The 19,042-nt window shown below is 42.3% G+C and overlaps 1 protein-coding gene across 1 annotated transcript in view; it reads right to left on the bottom strand.

Moving 5' to 3' along the window:
* Positions 1 to 10,430, bottom strand: part of LOC119722681 (centrosomal protein of 290 kDa-like) — a 65,840-nt gene extending 55,410 nt beyond the window's left edge. Inside the window, exons 1-8 of the mRNA XM_038192927.1 lie at positions 10,286 to 10,430; positions 8,298 to 8,431; positions 5,529 to 5,682; positions 3,672 to 3,727; positions 2,496 to 2,639; positions 2,102 to 2,155; positions 655 to 807; positions 129 to 311 (exon numbers count right to left, since the gene is read on the bottom strand). Of these exons, the coding sequence (XP_038048855.1) occupies positions 129 to 311; positions 655 to 807; positions 2,102 to 2,155; positions 2,496 to 2,639; positions 3,672 to 3,727; positions 5,529 to 5,682; positions 8,298 to 8,390 (837 nt within the window). The 5' untranslated portion in view covers positions 8,391 to 8,431; positions 10,286 to 10,430. The remainder of the gene's footprint in view (positions 1 to 128; positions 312 to 654; positions 808 to 2,101; positions 2,156 to 2,495; positions 2,640 to 3,671; positions 3,728 to 5,528; positions 5,683 to 8,297; positions 8,432 to 10,285) is intronic.
* Positions 10,431 to 19,042: the final 8,612 nt, after the last annotated feature.

Raw genomic sequence — 19,042 nt, 5'->3', positions numbered from 1 at the left:
ATGTTTCATTGGCCCAATGAGCAGGGTAATAATGATGTAGCGCCTTGAACACCAATACTGATGGATATGTGCCTTTTATAAAAACACATTATTAGTATTGTCATTATTAATGTGTTTGGAGGCCTAACCTGTTCTCGGAGAATCTCATTCTCCTTGTCCAGTGTCTGGGTCACGGTATCCGACTGCTGGAGGACTAGCTTGAGCTTGGCGTGGGCTTCAGCCATGCTGTCCATATCCACGGCCGCTGTCTCTAGCTTAGCTGTCAGATCGGCACACTGCTCTTGAAGTTTCTCATTGGCATCTGTCAGATTCTGGAGGGAGAAAATATAAAGGAAACAAATTAATCACTTAAATAAATACATCTGGGGGGATAATCGTCCTTACTCGCAACAGAAGCTGAATTGCGAAGGATCTACGACGTAGTTGAGCCGAAGGCACATAAAGGCAGCAACATTAGGCAGCCCCCGTTTGACCCATGTCTTACCAAGGAGCACAGCCAGAGAGAAAGTGTTGAATTTTGCAAAGGGAGGTAAACCAGACACTTAGGATAAAAACCCTCGTTGGTCAGGAAAAAATCAATAAACCACTGTACTCATATACGACCCGGGAATCAAACTCGGGCCACAGCAGTGAGAGGCGAGCACTTTTACGAACCTGAATTTCTTCAAGTTGGTCGTTCAATTCTCTGTTCTTCAAGCGCAACTTGTCGTGAACCTCCGCGTCGTCCCCGCGCCGTTGGAGCATGCCCTCACGTTGCGATTCCATCTGGCGCTGGTAATCCCGCAGGTCTGTGCGTAACATGTCATTCTGGAAGTGGAAACCAGCCCAAACAGGAAAAAAGACATTGATGTCAGTTTTTGACTTTAAAATTGACAATTAAATATTGAATAGAGTAATGCATTGAAATGCACATTTCACTTAAAGGTAGAGAAGATCATTTGCAGCTATCCAAAAAGTTACTGATTAAATTATTGTTGAAAAGCTTACTTGGTTTAAAGATAGTAATGGCACTAAACTCCCTGTGAAATTTTTCCTTCTGGCATGCTGTCACTTTGAAGGAAACAATAAAAGAAGGCCATTTCCAAAGATGTGTCTTGTGACGCATTTTTGGAAATTTATGTTAGTAGTTGGTTTGTAGTTTGGCGAATCCGTGAACGGGTGCGCACAAGCGTTGACAGTTCTGTGCGTGACATCACGTAGATACAATCGGCTGAATGAGAAGGTGTCCTGGATGCTGATTTCGGACGCAATTCAAAACATAACTCTGCAACTTTCGGATTGAAATCGAGATCCTAGAATATTGTTTTCTTGGAATACACAGCATTCACTGAGCTAAAACTTCTTCAAGTTAGTTATTAAGCACTCGTCTTTAGATTTTGAGCACTTTTGTCTCTTCAAATGAAAAACAATGCACAAATGACAAATGATCTACCCTACCTAAAAGCTGAAGATCAATATTTTACCAAAATAGTATACATATACAAAATAAACCATAGTTTTAGCAGGGGAAATTGTGTAAAAAGGGAAGAAGGTAGTCATGTGTGTTCATCAGTTGTTCAGTCACTTCTTCATGGTACACTGGATTAACTTGAAACTTGGAACAATCATCGACCCTGATTCCAAGGTAAGCATATTACAATAATGTCATAATGACATCATCGGGTACTGAATTACAAGCAATTGAAAAATATTTCTTACTAAACTCATTTACATCTAATAAATCATATCAACATTAGGCCAAAAAAACAAAATCTGTTGCCCTCATCTGACCGACCAAAAAATATTTGGTCTTTTTGTTTGGGATTTGCGCGCATTTAGAATAAAAATACATTGTAAGTTGCGCATTCTTCGGGCCAGAGGTGTTCAAACAAGTATACACACGTGCTTTTTAGAAAGTTTTTAGAAAGAGCACCATGTGCTTTTGGTGCACAGAGTACTTGATTTACAACTGTCCCACCCAAGTAATTTTTTCCAACTTTCACTCGGGAGGTAACGCACTGAGTACACAGTGTTTTTACATTGGTGAAGGGCAAAACCTAATTTGATTGACATCAACCCGACGCAAATATTCCATCTTATGGACATTGCTCCAATAACTTACGTCTCGCTTCAGCTCCCGGATCTCCCGTTCAGCTTCCTCTGCTCTTGATGCAAACTAAACAAGTTCAAAACAAAAACCAAACAGAATTGATGACTGTAACTGATGTCAAGGTGATTAGTCACAAATCTTAAAAATATACTTTGTTAGGGAAAACAAGGGCCTCTTAAGCTGAATTGGGAAATCAACACAAGTGCCTATTGACAGAGAGCTAGTGTCGGGGGAAAGATCATCAGAAAAATTAGAATTTTGGAACTAAATTTGAAAAAGTTGGATTTTAGATTAAAATCGGAAAAGTTTCATCTCTGAACTGTTGCATGTTAATTGTTGCATAGGGCAGGCTTACTGGACAAGAATTCTACCCTGGAGGGTTGGTATTTGGTGGGCTGTGACTCACCCTCTCCCCGTCTCGTCTCTCCTTGATCAGTTCCCGATCTTTCTCTTTGAGTTCTCGCTGGAGAAGGTCCGACTGCCGACTCAACTCGTGGATCTCGTTCTGGAGGGAACGGATGTCCCTGGAACCTGAGGCACCACCCATACGCTATTAGGAAGAACAAAAAAGATGAATGAGATTTGAAGGTTTGCATGGTGAAGGTAGCAATAAGATAAAGTTTACGGTAGCACCACCATGTGACAAATCTCTTTGTGAGTTTGTGAGTTTGTGAGTTTGGACAGTATGCTCTGCCCGTCGCAGGAGACTGAAGGGAGGTTATGTGGTGCGACTGGAAGCAATGAAGCACGTGTGAAATGATGCAACATAAATCTAGGGTCCAAAGTGTGACATGTTTCAATTTTTTTTTATCTAAGTTGTTGCGCCAATGCAGCACAAGGAGTTTTCACTATGGCATTCTGAATCTGACAAAGTAAGACAAAACAAATGGCAGAAAAAAATTGCACATTTCAAAGTATTCAACAGGGGAGTCAGGTTGGCGTAGTGGTACTTTCCTCGCCTTCCACCGCTGTGACCCAGGTTCGAGTCCCGCCTGGGCCAATATGTGGATTGGGTTTTCGGTCCCTGCCTGATTCCGTGGGTTTTCCCCAGAATATTCTTCTGGGCTTTCCTCCCACCTCTAAAACTGTAACTTCTTCTCATTGTCTCCTCTCCACAGGTTTCTTCAGGCTTGCGAGCTACAGTGCCTAGGGCGCTTTTGAGGAATCCTTGGTTTCATTACCAGAAATGATTAATAATAACACTTATGGTTATGACAATATTACAAGCCTTTTCAAACTTGGCATAAGTCCAAAACTAAAGACATTATTGATTTAATGTCAGGGTACTTAGTTGAATGGATCAGGGAACCAGACTGACAGAGTAGATTGTGAATCTCAATGAAATAGGACTGTGGAACTAGGCTGATACAAAAATTAATTGTGCAGGGTACGGAACAAGATTGTTCAGGAAAGAGAACTTAAATGGTTCAGGGAACTAGACTGAATGGCAGGTGAAGAATAATACTTGTGTCAAGGAACTAGACCAAATTGGTCTGGGAGCTAGACTCAAATAGTCTGGCACCTAGACTGAATTCTCAAGGAAACGAAATGGAATGATTCAGGGAACTAAACATCTACTTACCTGTAGTCTCTTGTTTTCTTCTTCCAATTCTTTGATCTGATCCAGCAGTGCTTGCTCTGTACAGTCAAAGAGAAGAAAAGTTTACTTCCAAAAAGAAAAAGGGTAAAAAAACACCAGAGCATCTAGATGTAGCCAATTTTGCCGACCTCAGACCAAAAATACTGCAGGGCTGTGCATCGGAACCGGGTACCCAAGTACCCGACCGTTGATGTCAGGAACCAGTTCCAGATTACGGGATCAGGTACCCGTAACCAACTTTTCATATTGTTTAGTAAATTCTCAGACAATGAAAAAGAAAGGTTAAGAATGTCATTTGTGGGAGATTTTCAAAATGAAATCCAGGCTACATGGGATAAGAAGACACATTTCACATTTATGACGCTCGAGAAAATTGCAGTTTACACCGTTAAGCTATAAAACTCACTGTACACACTTGCATCTAGCTACATCGATGCACCGATGTGGAAGTATTACAAGTGTGGACCTTTATGAATAATATGAACAGCAACTCCCCGGATTTGGCGTTTGGGATTGTGCTCTTTTACAGGTACCCGTGGGTTTTTCAATCGGGTACCCGGTCCCCGTACTAATGCATACGTCATAGTATAGTCAGGAACCATGACAAGTCGATGTGGTATTGATACGACAACGCTCTAGACACCATGCAGAATTTATTATGCTAATGCAGTGTATATTTCATAGTACAGTCGGGAACCATGACGAGTCGATGTGGTATTGATACGACAATGCTCTAGGCACCATACAGTGAGCGCCTGTAGTACAGTACTCGTGGTCATAAAGTTTTTAAGTTCAAAGTTGGACATCTAGCTGGCATGGCGGGTAGGCCAATTGTTGCGTTGTTTGTTTGAACACTCAGTCAACTGTAAACCTAGTCTGCTATAAACAGTGAGGTTCATTACCCTTTCTAAATTCTAGACACAAACCCTAGGTCATTAAACAGCTGACTGGTACTTAATATTAAGTAGTTTTCACGTCTGTTGTGTCTTCTTTTAGGTTTATCTGACGTTGTCCCCTCAGTTCACTTTGAATGTGAAGAAGTGGAATTTATAAAATATATAATTTAAATTCCCCTCCCGACCGATTTTTTTTTTTAATCTTGAGTGATAAAACCTAAACATCAATGTTGATTGGCCTAACCAAGTGATTCGGACATGGTCTTAGTAAGTGAGTTACAAAGATAATAGTCCAGCCCGTCTGGACCAGCCAAAAAAATTAAATTGAGCCTTGGACCCAGAATTCATTAAGTCTTGGACCCAGACTTCATTAAGTCTTGGACCCAGACTTCATCAAGTCTTGGACCCAGACTTCATCAAATCTTAGACCCAGACTTCATCAAGTCTTGGACCCAGACTTCATTAAGTCTTAGATCCAGACTTCATCAAGCCTTGGACCCAGACTTCATCAAGTCTTGGCCCAGACTTCATCAAGTCTTGGACCCAGACTTCATCAAGTCTTGGACCCAGACTTCATCAAGTCTTGGACCCAGACTACATCAAGTCTTAGACCCAGACTTCATCAAGTCTTGGACCCAGATTTCATTAAGTCTTGGACCCAGACTTCATCAAGTCTTGGACCCAGACTTCATCAAATCTTAGACCCAGACTTCATCAAGTCTTGGACCCAGACTTCATTAAGTCTTAGATCCAGACTTCATCAAGTCTTGGACCCAGACTTCATCAAGTCTTGGACCCAGACTTCATCAAGTCTTGGACCCAGACTTCATTAAGTCTTAGATCCAGACTTCATTAAGCCTTGGACCCAGACTTCATTAAGCCTTGGACCCAGACTTCATTAAGTCTTTGAGCCCAGACTTCATTCTAGACTGCAGGTGCTTACCATTGCGGACCCCTTCCTGGCCCTGTTCCTGGGCCATGTTATCCAGTTCCTCCATGGCTACATGAGCTTGCTCACTCTTGATCTGCATGATGGCCCGCGATACCTCGAACAACTGGAGCAGCCGGTCTGGGGCCTCCGAGTCCGATGGGGCAGCCTGCGAGGTCAAGGGTCAGGGGAACAAAAAAATTGAATTACATCTGTTTGAGACAGGCGAGCATGTACCAAACAAGTGGTGGAATAAAAACGCTTCAACTATTCGGTTTGGATTTTGGAGAGAAAAAATTCAAGCCTTCCAATTTTTATGTCACAAGCTAATGAAAATATCTGGAACATCCCCTAATTTGCTCCATGGTCTCTAATAGTGACTGCAATCACTCGTTAGCAGTCTTCTTGGCTCACGAATAGCCTGTCCATTCGACTGATCAGAGAATCCCATCCACTTTTTCACCATGACAATTCTAAAGTGTTGTTTAACCCTTACCCCCTAAGGGTTCCTCAGGACTACCCTGCTAAATCCGACAGAGTCCAGCGGTTACTTCCTGCTCAATCTAATAGAATCCAACTGTGCCTAATTTTTAGTTGTCTGCTGGATCAAACAGAGTCCAACTTGGCGTTACTTATCAGTACTCAATAGAATCCGACTCTGAATATGACATGTGTGTACATTTGTAACAGAGGATTACTGCTCAATCCAACAGGCGCCAACGGGTTTATGATATACATGTAGTTGGATCCTGTTGGATTCAGCAGGGTACCAAGTGGTCAATGAATCTCGCAATCTATACCCAATCATCGTGGAGGGCATTGCATGAGGCACCTCAAGTGTCACTTTTTGTTGGTGTGGCTGTGAGCTGAATGGGATGTTCAAGTGAAACCAGCTTTTGAAATCTCCCAATTCTCCCACTACTGAACCGTACGTGAACATGTAGCGGGCAGCGAGCATTGTATGACACCACAAGACCACACAAACTGATGACCTATCTGGTATGCACTTCTAACCGTGACTGTTCTTGAAAAGAAAGGACTGACAGGGAGTCAGCGGGTTATTTGCTCCGTGAAAGCACAGGAGTGTTGTTTCTTTAATTTTGGCATCTTGAAAAGGAATAATGGGATGGTGGAGACATTGATCAGAATGGCCAATGTTTAGTTATGGAAAGATTACTTTAGAAATTTTGTATTATTTGCGACCCAACGATAATTCAGTTCTGGCAAGTAAGACTGGTTCTTGCCCCCTATCAAAATTGATAACATGGGTAAGTGGAACCAGTCTACTCGCAGGACATGACGTCAGTTTTGCTTCGTATTCGCATGAAGTATTAACCGGCCTTATAAAGTGCAGTGATTATTACAGCATCAATCTTCCAAAATCCTCCAAGAGCGCCTGGTTGATTTTGGAGGATTGAGGTTTCAATTAGGACAATTTTTTAGGATGTCATCTCAGTCTACCCACCTTTGTCAAAGGTTGAATCATCCCCACTGAAGTTGAGGGCGCTATTTTCATGCCCAAAATTACCACAGTTTGTGTGACCCTTTTTTTGACATGGAAAAACACATACAAGGCTATACAAAAATGTGCTCTAAACATAAAAGAAACCCAATAACTGTGGGGTGTAGTTGACCTTAGAAAGCTTGGTTTGTAATAAAATGGTTTGTAGTAAAATAAGGTCCCGAAAAAAGTTGTAGATCCCACAAAACAGCGATGCCATTATTCTTTGCAACAGTGTGTGTAAATTTCCCATACATGTCTGTACACACTTAAAGAGGTTGTGGAATGCTCGAAGACATTTCCGTCATTTTTCGGGTATATGTAGCCTAAGGTGTGATGAAATAAAAACGACTATTGTTTCTGTCATGAAATGAGTACAAAAGGTACTTTTGAGAGCTGTTTTTCAGGTCCAGTTTCGACCCGAACGTGCAACTGTGTAAAAGTCGTCGTTGCGGGCAGCAAACAAAACACAGTAAATCGTGACGTAATAAACAGGACTCGTGTATGCTACTGTGCATCGGGAGTCCTGTTTATTACGTCACGATTTACTGTGTTTTGTTTGCTGCCCACAACGACGACATTTACACAGTTGCACGTTCGGGTCGAAACTGGACCTGAAAAACAGCTCTCAAAAGTACCTTTTGTACTCATTTCATGACAGAAACAATAGTCGTTTTTATTTCATCACACCTTAGGCTACATTTACCCGAAAAATGACGGAAATGTCTTCGAGCATTCCACATCCTCTTTAACTGATGTGGTCACATTTATTTCAACCTAAAATGAGCATCCTTTTTAGCAAAAAGAACAACTTGAAAATTGCGATAACTTCAGAACCGATTGCCCTATGCAGCTATTGGACCCCTTATTTAATTGCATTTTGAAAGCTCTATAAGATTAATTAAATTCTACAACTTTATATTGTCAGTCCACCTAAAACGACGAGGATATGTTTTGACGCACTCGCATTCAATTTGCGTTGGACAATGCGCGCGCGCGTTGCAAGCGTTACCTGCGTCAATTATGGTGACTCGAGGATAACCAACTTTGGAAAGATTTCCATATACGAAGTTCACTCAACACTCTGTGTACAAACCCTATGAGAGTGGACTGAAAAATTCTAAGTGTTTTCTAAGAAAATGCTTGTATTTTCTCACTGCTCAAATTGACTTTGATGACATGAAATTGCTATCTGGGGGCTTGTTAGTCAATACTGAGGAAAATTAGTGAACTTCGCATATGGTAATCTTGCCCCAACGTTGAAAACTGATGATTCTACCTACCTTTGAGAGTGTTCTGTACAATTCATCGGCGGTCTCTTCCGTTAGCTCCTTGGCATCTAGCCCCATGATTTGGTCCCAATCAACGGGAGCCATGTTGACTGGTAAGATGGGCTAGCGTCCCTTAGCTTATTTTACTGTACATGGCAATGGAATAAAAATCAGATCAAATGGAAATAGGGAAAGAGGGGGCCCGGTATTTTCAACCGGGGTGGGGGGGGGGGGAGAGGGAGAATCCGACCATTTGCTATTAAGCACAAACCGTTGGTCTGACTCTGACTAGAGTTAATTATATGTTGCAAACAAAGTAAGTGCGTGGTCATGTTATAGCAATTACAGTTATTTGATCTCACTCTCTCAATTACACAAGGCAGTGCTGGTTTTCCTTATGATGTGGACAAATACAGGGTGAGTCAAAAAAAGCGGAACCCAAACCCCAAAAAACATATTTCATATTTAAAAAAAATATGTAGCACCAAAAATAATAATGACTGGAAAGCCAATTTCATAAGCTCCTTTTAGATGAAAAAAATACTGAAATTGCTCAATCCGTTCAAAGAATATCACCATTTAAACGCAACGACCCTAAAACCTTTCTCGTCCAAAAAAAGCAATTTATTGTGTGTTTTGACTGTTTGGAACAACAAAGAAAATGACACAGAATACTTGTTTCAACAACTGTCACCACCTGTAGTGCACAATATCTTTATTAACAATCCCGGTTAGGCAAACAATAGGCCTATAATTTATAAAATCTACTTTTTTTTAAAAGACGGGCCTTCAAAAAGACTGTAGGCCCTATGTACTCTATGTACGGAGCCTCATAGATCAAGAAGCCCGCAAAATTGCCTGCAGCACAAAACACTAATAAAGTACAAAAACGTCCATCAAAATGCAGCCATTTCACACAGAACCGCTGCACAGTTTGCCCCTATACTCCGTACTTTATCTCTTGACATACTCACGTATCTTGTGCGGAACTAACATAGGTGGATTCTGTCAGTTTTTAGGCCAAAATGATGAAAAATATGCCCTTTCCGCATTGAGCCAACCTGACACTTGAAACGTGCACGCATTATGATCGAGACGATGATTTTCGGTTCGCTCGGAGCGCGCCGCGGAGGGTACGGTACATGCACTTGTACGCATGCACATCATTTCGCTTGTACCGTACCCCCCGTGGCGCGCTCCGAGCGAACCGAAAATCATCGCTCGATCATATGCGTGCACGTTTCAAGTGTCAGGTTGGCTCAGTGCGGAAAGGGCATATTTTTCATCATTTTGGCCTAAAAACCGACAGAATCCACCTATGTTAGTTCCGCACAAGATACGTGAGTATGTCAAGAGATAAAGTACGGAGTATAGGGGCAAACTGTGCAGCGGTTCTGTGTGAAATGGCTGCATTTTGATGGACGTTTTTGTACTTTATTTGTGTTTTGTGCTGCAGGCAATTTTGCGGGCTTCTTGATCTATGAGGCTCCGCTCACGTGGAGCCTCATAGTTCTAGGAGTAGGCCCTATGTTGAATATTTGAACGTTTAAACTGAGAATGATTGCTGGTGATGTTAAAAGACAATTGTGACGACGATTCTTGAAAATGCATTTTTTTTTGGACGAAACAAGTTTTACTCATTTTAGGGCCATTGTGTTTAAATGGTGATATTCTTTGAACGGATTGACCAATTTCAGTATTTTTTTCATCTAAAACTTGAGTAAAACTGTAAAAGTAGCTTATGAAATTGGCTTTTTCAGTCATAATTATGTTTGGTGCTAGTGTGCTACATATTTTTTTAAACATGAAATATAATTTTTGGGGTTTTAAATGGTTCACACTCATGACACTCTAGTCATTGTACATGTATGTTTGCATGGTTTGTGCAGAAATCGTTGGCATTCCGCATTGGTAATGCATTGCCATTGCTAATATCGAACAGTGCAGGTGACAGGCTTTCAATGTCATTTTCTACCGTCGCAACAAAATTGTTATCTTACCTTGTTTCTTAGGCATGTTAGGTAACAACCTTTCGTATGAATTTTACATTCTAAACAGTGTTGCCCAAAAATGCCCAGTTTGAGTGCAAGAAAAATATGGCGCGTCCTTCGCAACTGTCAAAGGTCAAAGTAAGCGGTCATACTAAACAGCGTCAACACAGCGTCAACACACTCCAAAGCGTCAACACAGCGTCAACACAGCGTCAACACATCCAAAATGCATTAAAATTGACAAAAGCAGTATGTAACCCATACAGTATGGACAGAAACAAGATTTGTGCTTAAAATCAATAGGTTAAACGTCTGAAAATCGCGATTTGTAGTTCAAGAAAATTGGCTCTCCGTGCCGCTCCGAGATCGGCTGCCGAACACCCGCCATGTTGCCTCAGTGGCAGCGCGGACCATACCATTATTCTAAAGGGTGATAGCGTTGTACAATAAACCAACAGAGAGGGACGCGGCCGGGGTCGCCAGTGTTAAAAATATCTGCAAAGACCAAAACATAAACACAACTCACAAAATAATGATCTACCACTCCTCCGATCCTTAGTCCTCACACAGATCTGGTATCCCTCTGTCTAGTCTGCAGCAAGGCGCCCTCTGTTGTTTATGACAAGATAATGTCATTACCTACACACCCCTACTTGAAATGGTGTAGTCCAAGCTTTGTGCAAAGTCAAGATGGCGGACAAAGGCCGTGCAAGTTAAGGTCATTTTTTTCGCGTGAAAATACGATATTTTTAACAACGAAATGGAAACTCAATCCAATGGAAATTCTCTTTTATTGTATGTTTCACAATTATATGCCCTTTTTGTCAATTCAGAATGTGTTTTGGATGTGTTGACGGTGTGTTGACGCTTCTGTCATGTGTTGACGCTGTGTTGACGCTGTGTTGACGCTGTGTTGACGCTGTGTTGACGCTGTGTTGACGCTGTGTTGACGCTGTTTAGTGCGACCCAAAGTAAGCAATAATCTGACAACAGAGGGCCTCCTTTATTCCGCTACGGCTAAAATTCCCATAGACACCAGCGCTAAATGCAGATACGTGTACATCAAAATTCTTTTAAAACTACTCAGAACTCTCACACGTATTTAAGCTACACAGAAGAATGATGATCAACATGTCATCTTAAATTTTCCTTTGATTTTTGGGTGGGTTGACCATTGACTTTTCGAGAAATTCTCAAAACAAGACGACCCCTATTTTTCAAGAAGCGGAAAAGTAGCCATCTTGCGATCCCTCCAAAACATGGCAACAATAGCGCCACTTTTGAGCCCAATTGCATGCTCAGAATTGGAAGCCCCAATTCCGGGCCAGAGGTTCATTGTCATATCTCTTCAATTCCCCAATGTTATGACTCTCAGAACTCAGTAATATAGATTTTTTTTAGGGGATGATAACTTTTATTCATGAGCTCGCTCGGCGGATGGGTTTCCTATTTTGACCGGTGCACCCAGTCCAGCAGAATAAGACAACCAGTGGCAATCTAGGGCCGGTGTGACAGGTAATTCTGTCCCCCTGGTAAATGTGTCCCCCCGGACACATTTACCGGCTTGTGACCCGGTAAATGTGTCCGGGGGGACACTTTTACCTAGGTAGATTTGTCCCCCTCCAGGTAAAATTGTCCCCCTGCCCAACGGTGAAAGTGTCCCCCTGGTAAATGTGTCCCTATGCAGTTAGCCTTGACCAAGGCTACCAGTTGTTCCCATTATGAGCTTGTTCCCGCTACCGCACACCGCGCGCGCAGCAACACAATCTTGTACTATACCGTTAGCCCCAACGACCCTTGCGTGTGCTTTGTGTGCATGTACGTACGCCCCACACTCACTTCCGCAAACAGCCGTACAGTAAGTCGAGGCTTCCGCCTCGACTTAATACTGTACGGCTGTTTGCGGAAGTGTGTGTGGGGCGTACGTACATGCACACAAAGCACACGCAAGGGTCGTTGAGGCTAACGGTATAGTGCAACTAGTGATTGTGTCGCGGCGCGCGCGGTGTGCGATAGCGGGAACAAGCTCGTATGGGAACAAGCTGGTAGCCTTGGTCAAGGCTACTATGCAGTATACATTGTATATACTGAGAGCAGCAGCGTGTCGCGCGCGCGCGCCAGTACATGCTGCAAGATATGTGGCAGTGATTATCACATGTGAACATGTGCATCCCTCTACAATGGAAATTCATCCAATAGGAAATGTGGTTACGCGCTATGATGGCAAAACAGACCAATCCAAGTAGGCGTTGTATCAATGAGACGAGGGCCATCGCCATGCATCGCCGCTGTATTGACCTATCGCGGTAGAATCGCGATAGATTTCACCGTACTCCAAATCGAAACGTTGTGTTCACATATCATCTATTAGACCAAATTAAATATTTTTATATTCATGAAGGGCAGACTAAAAGTCCAAAATGTATACCTAGAGTGAATTCATAAAAACAGTAAAGAGAACTGGCCTTCCGGGTTTCAAAAGAGGGGGACAACAAACCCTGCCCTTACAGAAATGTCCCATGAGCATCCCATGGGATTCCCATGGGGTCCCATGGGATTCCCATGGGACCCCATGGGAAACCCATGGGGTCATCAAGAACACCATGTAAGTTAAAATGATCATCATGGGAAACCCATGGGAACACCATGGATATTGCATGGACAACATGGGAACACCATGGGGATTTTACGAGCTCCATGGGAACACCATGGGGATTTTATGAGCTCCATGGGAACACCATGGGGATTTTACGGACACCATGGGAACACCATGGGGATTTTATGGACATCATGGGAACACCATGTGGAATTAATGAACACCATGGGAACATCATGGGGATTTTATGGACACCATGGGAACACCATTGGGATTGTATGTCACCATGGGAACACCATGGGGATTTACTGGACACCATGGGAACATCATGGGGATTTTAGACACATGGGTACACCATGAGGATATGGGGGTTTTAGACACATGGGTACACCATAATGTGGGTGATATAAATTATGGATACAATGGGAACACCATGGAGATTTAAAAGGCAGCACGGGGACACTGCCGGGTTATACTGGAGAACATGCATGTGCCATGAAAAACCATCATAGACCCAATTGCACTCCCAAGTTATAGGCAAACCTTTCTTTGATTTAATTACTTATTCGCCTAGCTGTAAATTTGAATTCAATTAAAAATATTTCCCTTGTGGCCATAGAGGTTATCAAGAATTCTATTTGTTAAGCTGACCATGGGAAACTCCTGTGGATGTTCACCAATTGAACACAATGGGATAAACACCATGGGACACCATGGGAACACCATGGGACACCATGGGACCACCATGGGACATTTTTGTGAGAATCTCTGACAATAACGAGTGTTGTAATTGCACATTTTTGAATTTTTCTGTTGATAAGTGAAGTTAAATGATGCATACAGTATTTTTTTATGTGGACAATGTGTCATTCAAACTTTGGATAATATATATTCATTTATTATTATGGTTGGAAACATTTATGAGAAAATAAATTGGGAACACTGTGATAATATGGTACAACTTGACAAGCGGTATGGGAGCAATGATATGGACATTAGTCATAGAGTGCACAAGCCACTCCTATTACGTAGAACAACCCCCATCGGAGTTCCGTGATGTGCTTTACCTATTTTGCTGAATAGCACTTAACACACAGGGTTAAAATGTGTAGGAAGTTGTTATTGAAAAATACCATGGAGCAGTAATTTTTTTTGAGAAATGAAAGGAAACCGTACATGGGAAAAAGCCCATACAAAATTTCCCATGGGAAAAAGCCAATGGGAAAACTCCCATGGGAAAAATCCCATGCTACATGGTGTCCAATTCACCATGCAAATCCCATGGGGTCCCATGGGAAAATTTCCCATGGGAATTACATGCGACATTTCTGTAAGGGTGGGGGACAGAATTACCTGGAGGGGGACAGAATTAACGGGCCGGGGAGGACACTTTTACCTAGGTAATTCTGTCCCCCCCCCGGACAGTTTTACCGGGGACAGAATTACCTTCCACCCCCCCCCCCCCCCACTAAAAAATTCCTGGCTACGCCACTGAATACACGTTATATAAAAATGAATTTTCGTACACTCATTTGTCACGATGTTTGACATCAAAAGATTTCATTTCAAAATAAAAACGTCAAATTATCAAGCTATTATGGCCGTAACAATACAGGATTTTAATTGCAACAAATACAATCCTAATGCCAGTCAACATGGATTTTTTACGTTTCAAACACTAGATTGTTATGATCATATTCTATTTATAGCTCCACGGTTTCTCATGCCATTCAAACTACTTATGCTACACATCGTGAAAACTAATTGCTTGAAATTTCAATTTAATCCATTTTGTATTTCTTGAGTAGTTCATCGGAAACGAGGTTGTTCTTTTTCTTCACTTGTGCAGTATCCGTGTTGATGCGTTGTTAAGACCACTATTTATGTAGCGCGCCCTCTATTATAGTGGTCTCGATCTCCACCACCTAACCCGATTTCGGGCCAACAACTCAAGAAATACACGTTACATTAAAACGAATTTTCGTACACTCATTTGTCATGATGTTTGGCATCAAAAGATTTAATTTCAGAAAAAAAACGTAAAATTATCAAGCTATTATGAAAGTAACAATACAGGATTTTATTTGCAACAAATACAATCCTAATGCAAGTCAACATGGATTTTTAACGTTTAAAACACTAGATTGTTACGATCATATTGTAACTATAGCTCCACGGTTTCTCACGCCATTCAAACTTCTCATGCTACACATCGTGAAAACTAATTGCACGAAATTTCAATTGAATCCATTTTGTATTTCTTGAGTAGTTCATCGGAAACGAGGTTGTTCTTTTTCTTCAAATGTGCAGCATCCGTGTTGATGCGTTGCCGAGACCACTATTTATGTGGCGCGCCCTCTATTATAGTGGTCTCGATCTCCACCACCAAACTCGATTTGGGGCCAACAACTCAAGAAATACACGCAGTGGCGTAGCCACGTGGGAGCGTGCGGGGCGATAGCCCCCCCCCCCCCCCCCCCCCACATGAAATCTTGTCGTCCCCCCCCCCCCCCAGTCGCCCCCCCCCCCCAACTGAGATTTTGAGTTTCTAAAAAAATTATCGTTGATCTACATGACGCCCCCCCCATGAAATGTTCCCGGACCCCCAGCGCCCCCCACTGAAAAATTGATTTGAACAGCGCCCACGATAGTAACGATCGATGGTGAACCCCCCCCCCCCCCCCCCGTTTGATTTTACCACTTGACAACGGCCGGCTGACCAAAGAACAATTCTGCTAATTCTGCCGGTTTTTTTTTTCAGTCTAATTCTACGGGGCCGAGGCAGGCTTACGGAGCCCTCACCCCCCCCCCCCCCACCCCAAGAAAAGAACTCAATTCTTTTGCCCCCCCCCCCCTCAAAAAAAATATATTGTGTTCTGGATCAGACCTTGGGGCACTCAATGCGTTTTTAACATTAAAACGCAATTTGCCTTTCCCACATTCTGAGCGGGATGAGAGCAAAAGTAGGAGGGGCATAGGCCTGGAACGGGGGAGGGGGGGGGGTTAATAGACTGTAAGGACACTCCGTGTTTTCTTGTCATGGAACAATTTTTTTTTTTCAAAAAGCGGGCGCGCTACACAAACACTGCTCACCACGATCCGACGTCTGGCCGTTCGAGATGCAAACTCACAGTTATTGTGACAACGGGAACTCAAGATAAACCCATTGTATTGCAATGAAATTTCCTGTAATATTTTGCTATGGTATTTGACACGAAATTCTATAAAATTGGCAGGAACCACCGAAGAATGAATGTAATATAATTTAAGGAAATTGCAGTATGAAGGACACTCCGTATTTTATCGTCATGCAACAATTTCTTACAAAAGAGGGCGAGATGTAAACACAGTTATTGTGAAATTGGGAACTCAAGATAAACACATTGTATTGCAATGAAATTTCCTGTAATATTTTGTCATGGTATTATTATAATAGTCACGAAAATCTAGAAACTTGACAGGAACCGCCGAAGAATGAATGTAATATAATTGAAGGAAATTGCAGTATGAAGGACACTCCATTCGAGATGTAAACACAGTTATTGTGAAATTGGGAACTCAAGATAAACACATTGTATTGCAATGAAATTTTCTGTAATATTTTGTCATGGTATTTGACAGGAAAATCTAGAAACTTGACAGGAACTGCCGAAGAATTGTTGAAGATCATCAAAAATCAAGAATTCCAAGCAAAAACAACACTTCGTAATATGTGTATGTGTTAATTTCTTGGAATACTGGGTAATTACTTTACATATTACATGTAAGTAACGGTGCTAATTTCCATAATGCTTTAGTTTAAAAATGTACTCGGGATGTACTCGATATCTTTGTACTCGTACTCGGCCTGTACTCGGACTCCGAAAAACTCGAACTCGGATTTTTGGCCCAGGACTCGACTAAAAAGTACTCGGCCTCGGCCCGTACTCGGCACTGTGTGTAGGCTCGGAAAACTTGGTACTCGAGTTTTGGTACTCGACTACAACACTGTATATATCTGCATGCTTAGACATATCGGACGTTTTACAGGAGACCTGGCTCCGTGGATAACGGGTGATACTCAGACTAGCCGTAAGGGTGCAGACCGGTAAATAGGCCCAAAATTGCCTACGCGGACCAAATCACGATTATTGTATGCCCTCATTTTTTTTGCTATTGGAGCATTTTTAGGCCATTAATTTGAAGGTTTGCAAAAAAAGAAGGGTGGAAACCGTGCACAGGACTGCAAGCTTGCATTTCTGTGAAATTCGGACGAAATCGGGCCCTAAAATTGCTCTATTTTGCAACGGAGCGCAGACATCATTTTTCAAAATGGCGATGGGCCACAGGACTACATTTAGGGATGATCATCTTTGGGTGGAATTCTCTCCCAAAAATTCGGCAAGAGGTCAAAGGACGTGAGTGGCATCCCTGTTTGTTATACAGTTCATATTTAGAAGGGAAAAAATTGATTCATTTGTTTCCTCGTTTACTTTTCGTTTTCATACATTTCTGACGACTGAAACATATAGAGCAGGTGTTACATTTTGACAGTTCATCAATTACATCGTGGAAATGGCCGGTGCAAACGAAGATCCCTTTCCCCCGTGCAGCATTTATACCGTCATCGCTGACCTTGCCTTAAAAGGTAAATTTATCTACTTGTTATCAAATATACAAGTGTGCTGAAGAGGGCTTGCAAAAACCTTCGTGTAAACTTTCTTACGAACAAGTGCGCGGCACACTAACCAGGGGCGTCAATCGCTTCTCAAAAGTGGGGGGGGGGGGGTGTGAGCGCGAAGCGCGAAGTCCTTACGGCGTGGGGTCCAGGGCCCGCTTAAGGGCCCGAAAAAATTGGATTCTAGATGCTCTGTGGTGCGATCTGAGGCAATTTCTGACCACTTTCCTCCATGCTTAGCCAATATTTTCTAAGCAAAAGATAATAATCTAAACATCATTTCCGAAATTGAAGTCATTGGATAAGCTATTATATTCTCAGCTAAAGGCGTAGGGTTCGGGGCCTGCTTAAGGGCCCCGAAACATTTTGGATTCTAGATGCTCTGCGGTGTGATCTGAGGCAATTTTTGACCACTTTAACCAATATTTTCTAGGGCCCTGTAAATGAGACACGAATACAAAAATCTGGTGGGGGACATTTGATATTGTGTCCCCCATCCTTCAAAAAGTGGGGGGAAGTGTGTCCCCCATCCTTCAAAAAGGGGAGGGGGAGTGTCTCTTCCCCCCCCCCCCCCCCACGCAGGATTGACGCCCATGACACTAGCGCTCTATGGAAGTGGCGCACTTTATTATCCAGATTAATTTTCTCGCATTTCTTAGCACTCTGTCGTTTTCTTTTCATTAAAGCTGAGAAACCGATTGGACACTTTCACAAGTTGGCTAACTATAGCGCGCGCTGGTGCACTCACTAATTCAGCAAAGAGCAACATTGACATAAATATTATTCTGTGCACGATCATAAAATCAAGCCGACATCTGATACTCCTGATATACTATACGAGTTCACACGATCTTCATCCGAAGATGAGGGGAAAAACAAGTAACTGATTCCGAGCATATCTCGCTGTATTCATAATGTGCGCACGTGAGGTATATGCTGGGAATTTCCTGGGTAGCGGTGCCAATATTACCAAGACTGACTTTGAATAGAGCCTGAAAGTACGCCATTTTGTCTTTGAGCTTCCGGACCCCTCGGTGACTCTTCTATAGGCATTTTACACGGGGTTGCCCTTTCTCTTGCTATAAGTATAATTTCTGCCAAAATGATTTCTGTTCTAACCGTAGGCCTAAGTACCCAAAAAAACATTCATGTTGGAATTTTGCCTGGGCATTCCACAAGAAAAATGATGAGAAATCAGTTGGAGATGGGTAAAAACGAATTTTACTTAAGACCTTTCACATCCCGGGTTTTTATACCTAGGTTTCCTTGTTCGACCACATTTTGTTTTCACATCGCGTACTTGCGTGAACACGAAAATTATAACGACGCGAAGATTTACCTACCTTCATCCGATGGATTCTAGATTTAGTCGGGCTTGCTTGAATACATTTCTTATCAACGGTCATGTTCGATTTCTTTGTAAATGAGAATTAGTCCTTCAAGTTTGTTTTTAAATATTGTGTGTCCCAAAAGACATTTAAGTCTCCTATTTCAGTTTCAGTTTTTACCCAAT

This window comes from Patiria miniata, unplaced genomic scaffold, assembly GCF_015706575.1.
Source record: "Patiria miniata isolate m_02_andy unplaced genomic scaffold, ASM1570657v1 HiC_scaffold_16, whole genome shotgun sequence".
NCBI lineage: Eukaryota > Metazoa > Echinodermata > Asteroidea > Valvatida > Asterinidae > Patiria > Patiria miniata.
Note: the sequence above shows the minus strand (reverse complement) of the source record. Positions and strands in the feature narration are given on the sequence as shown.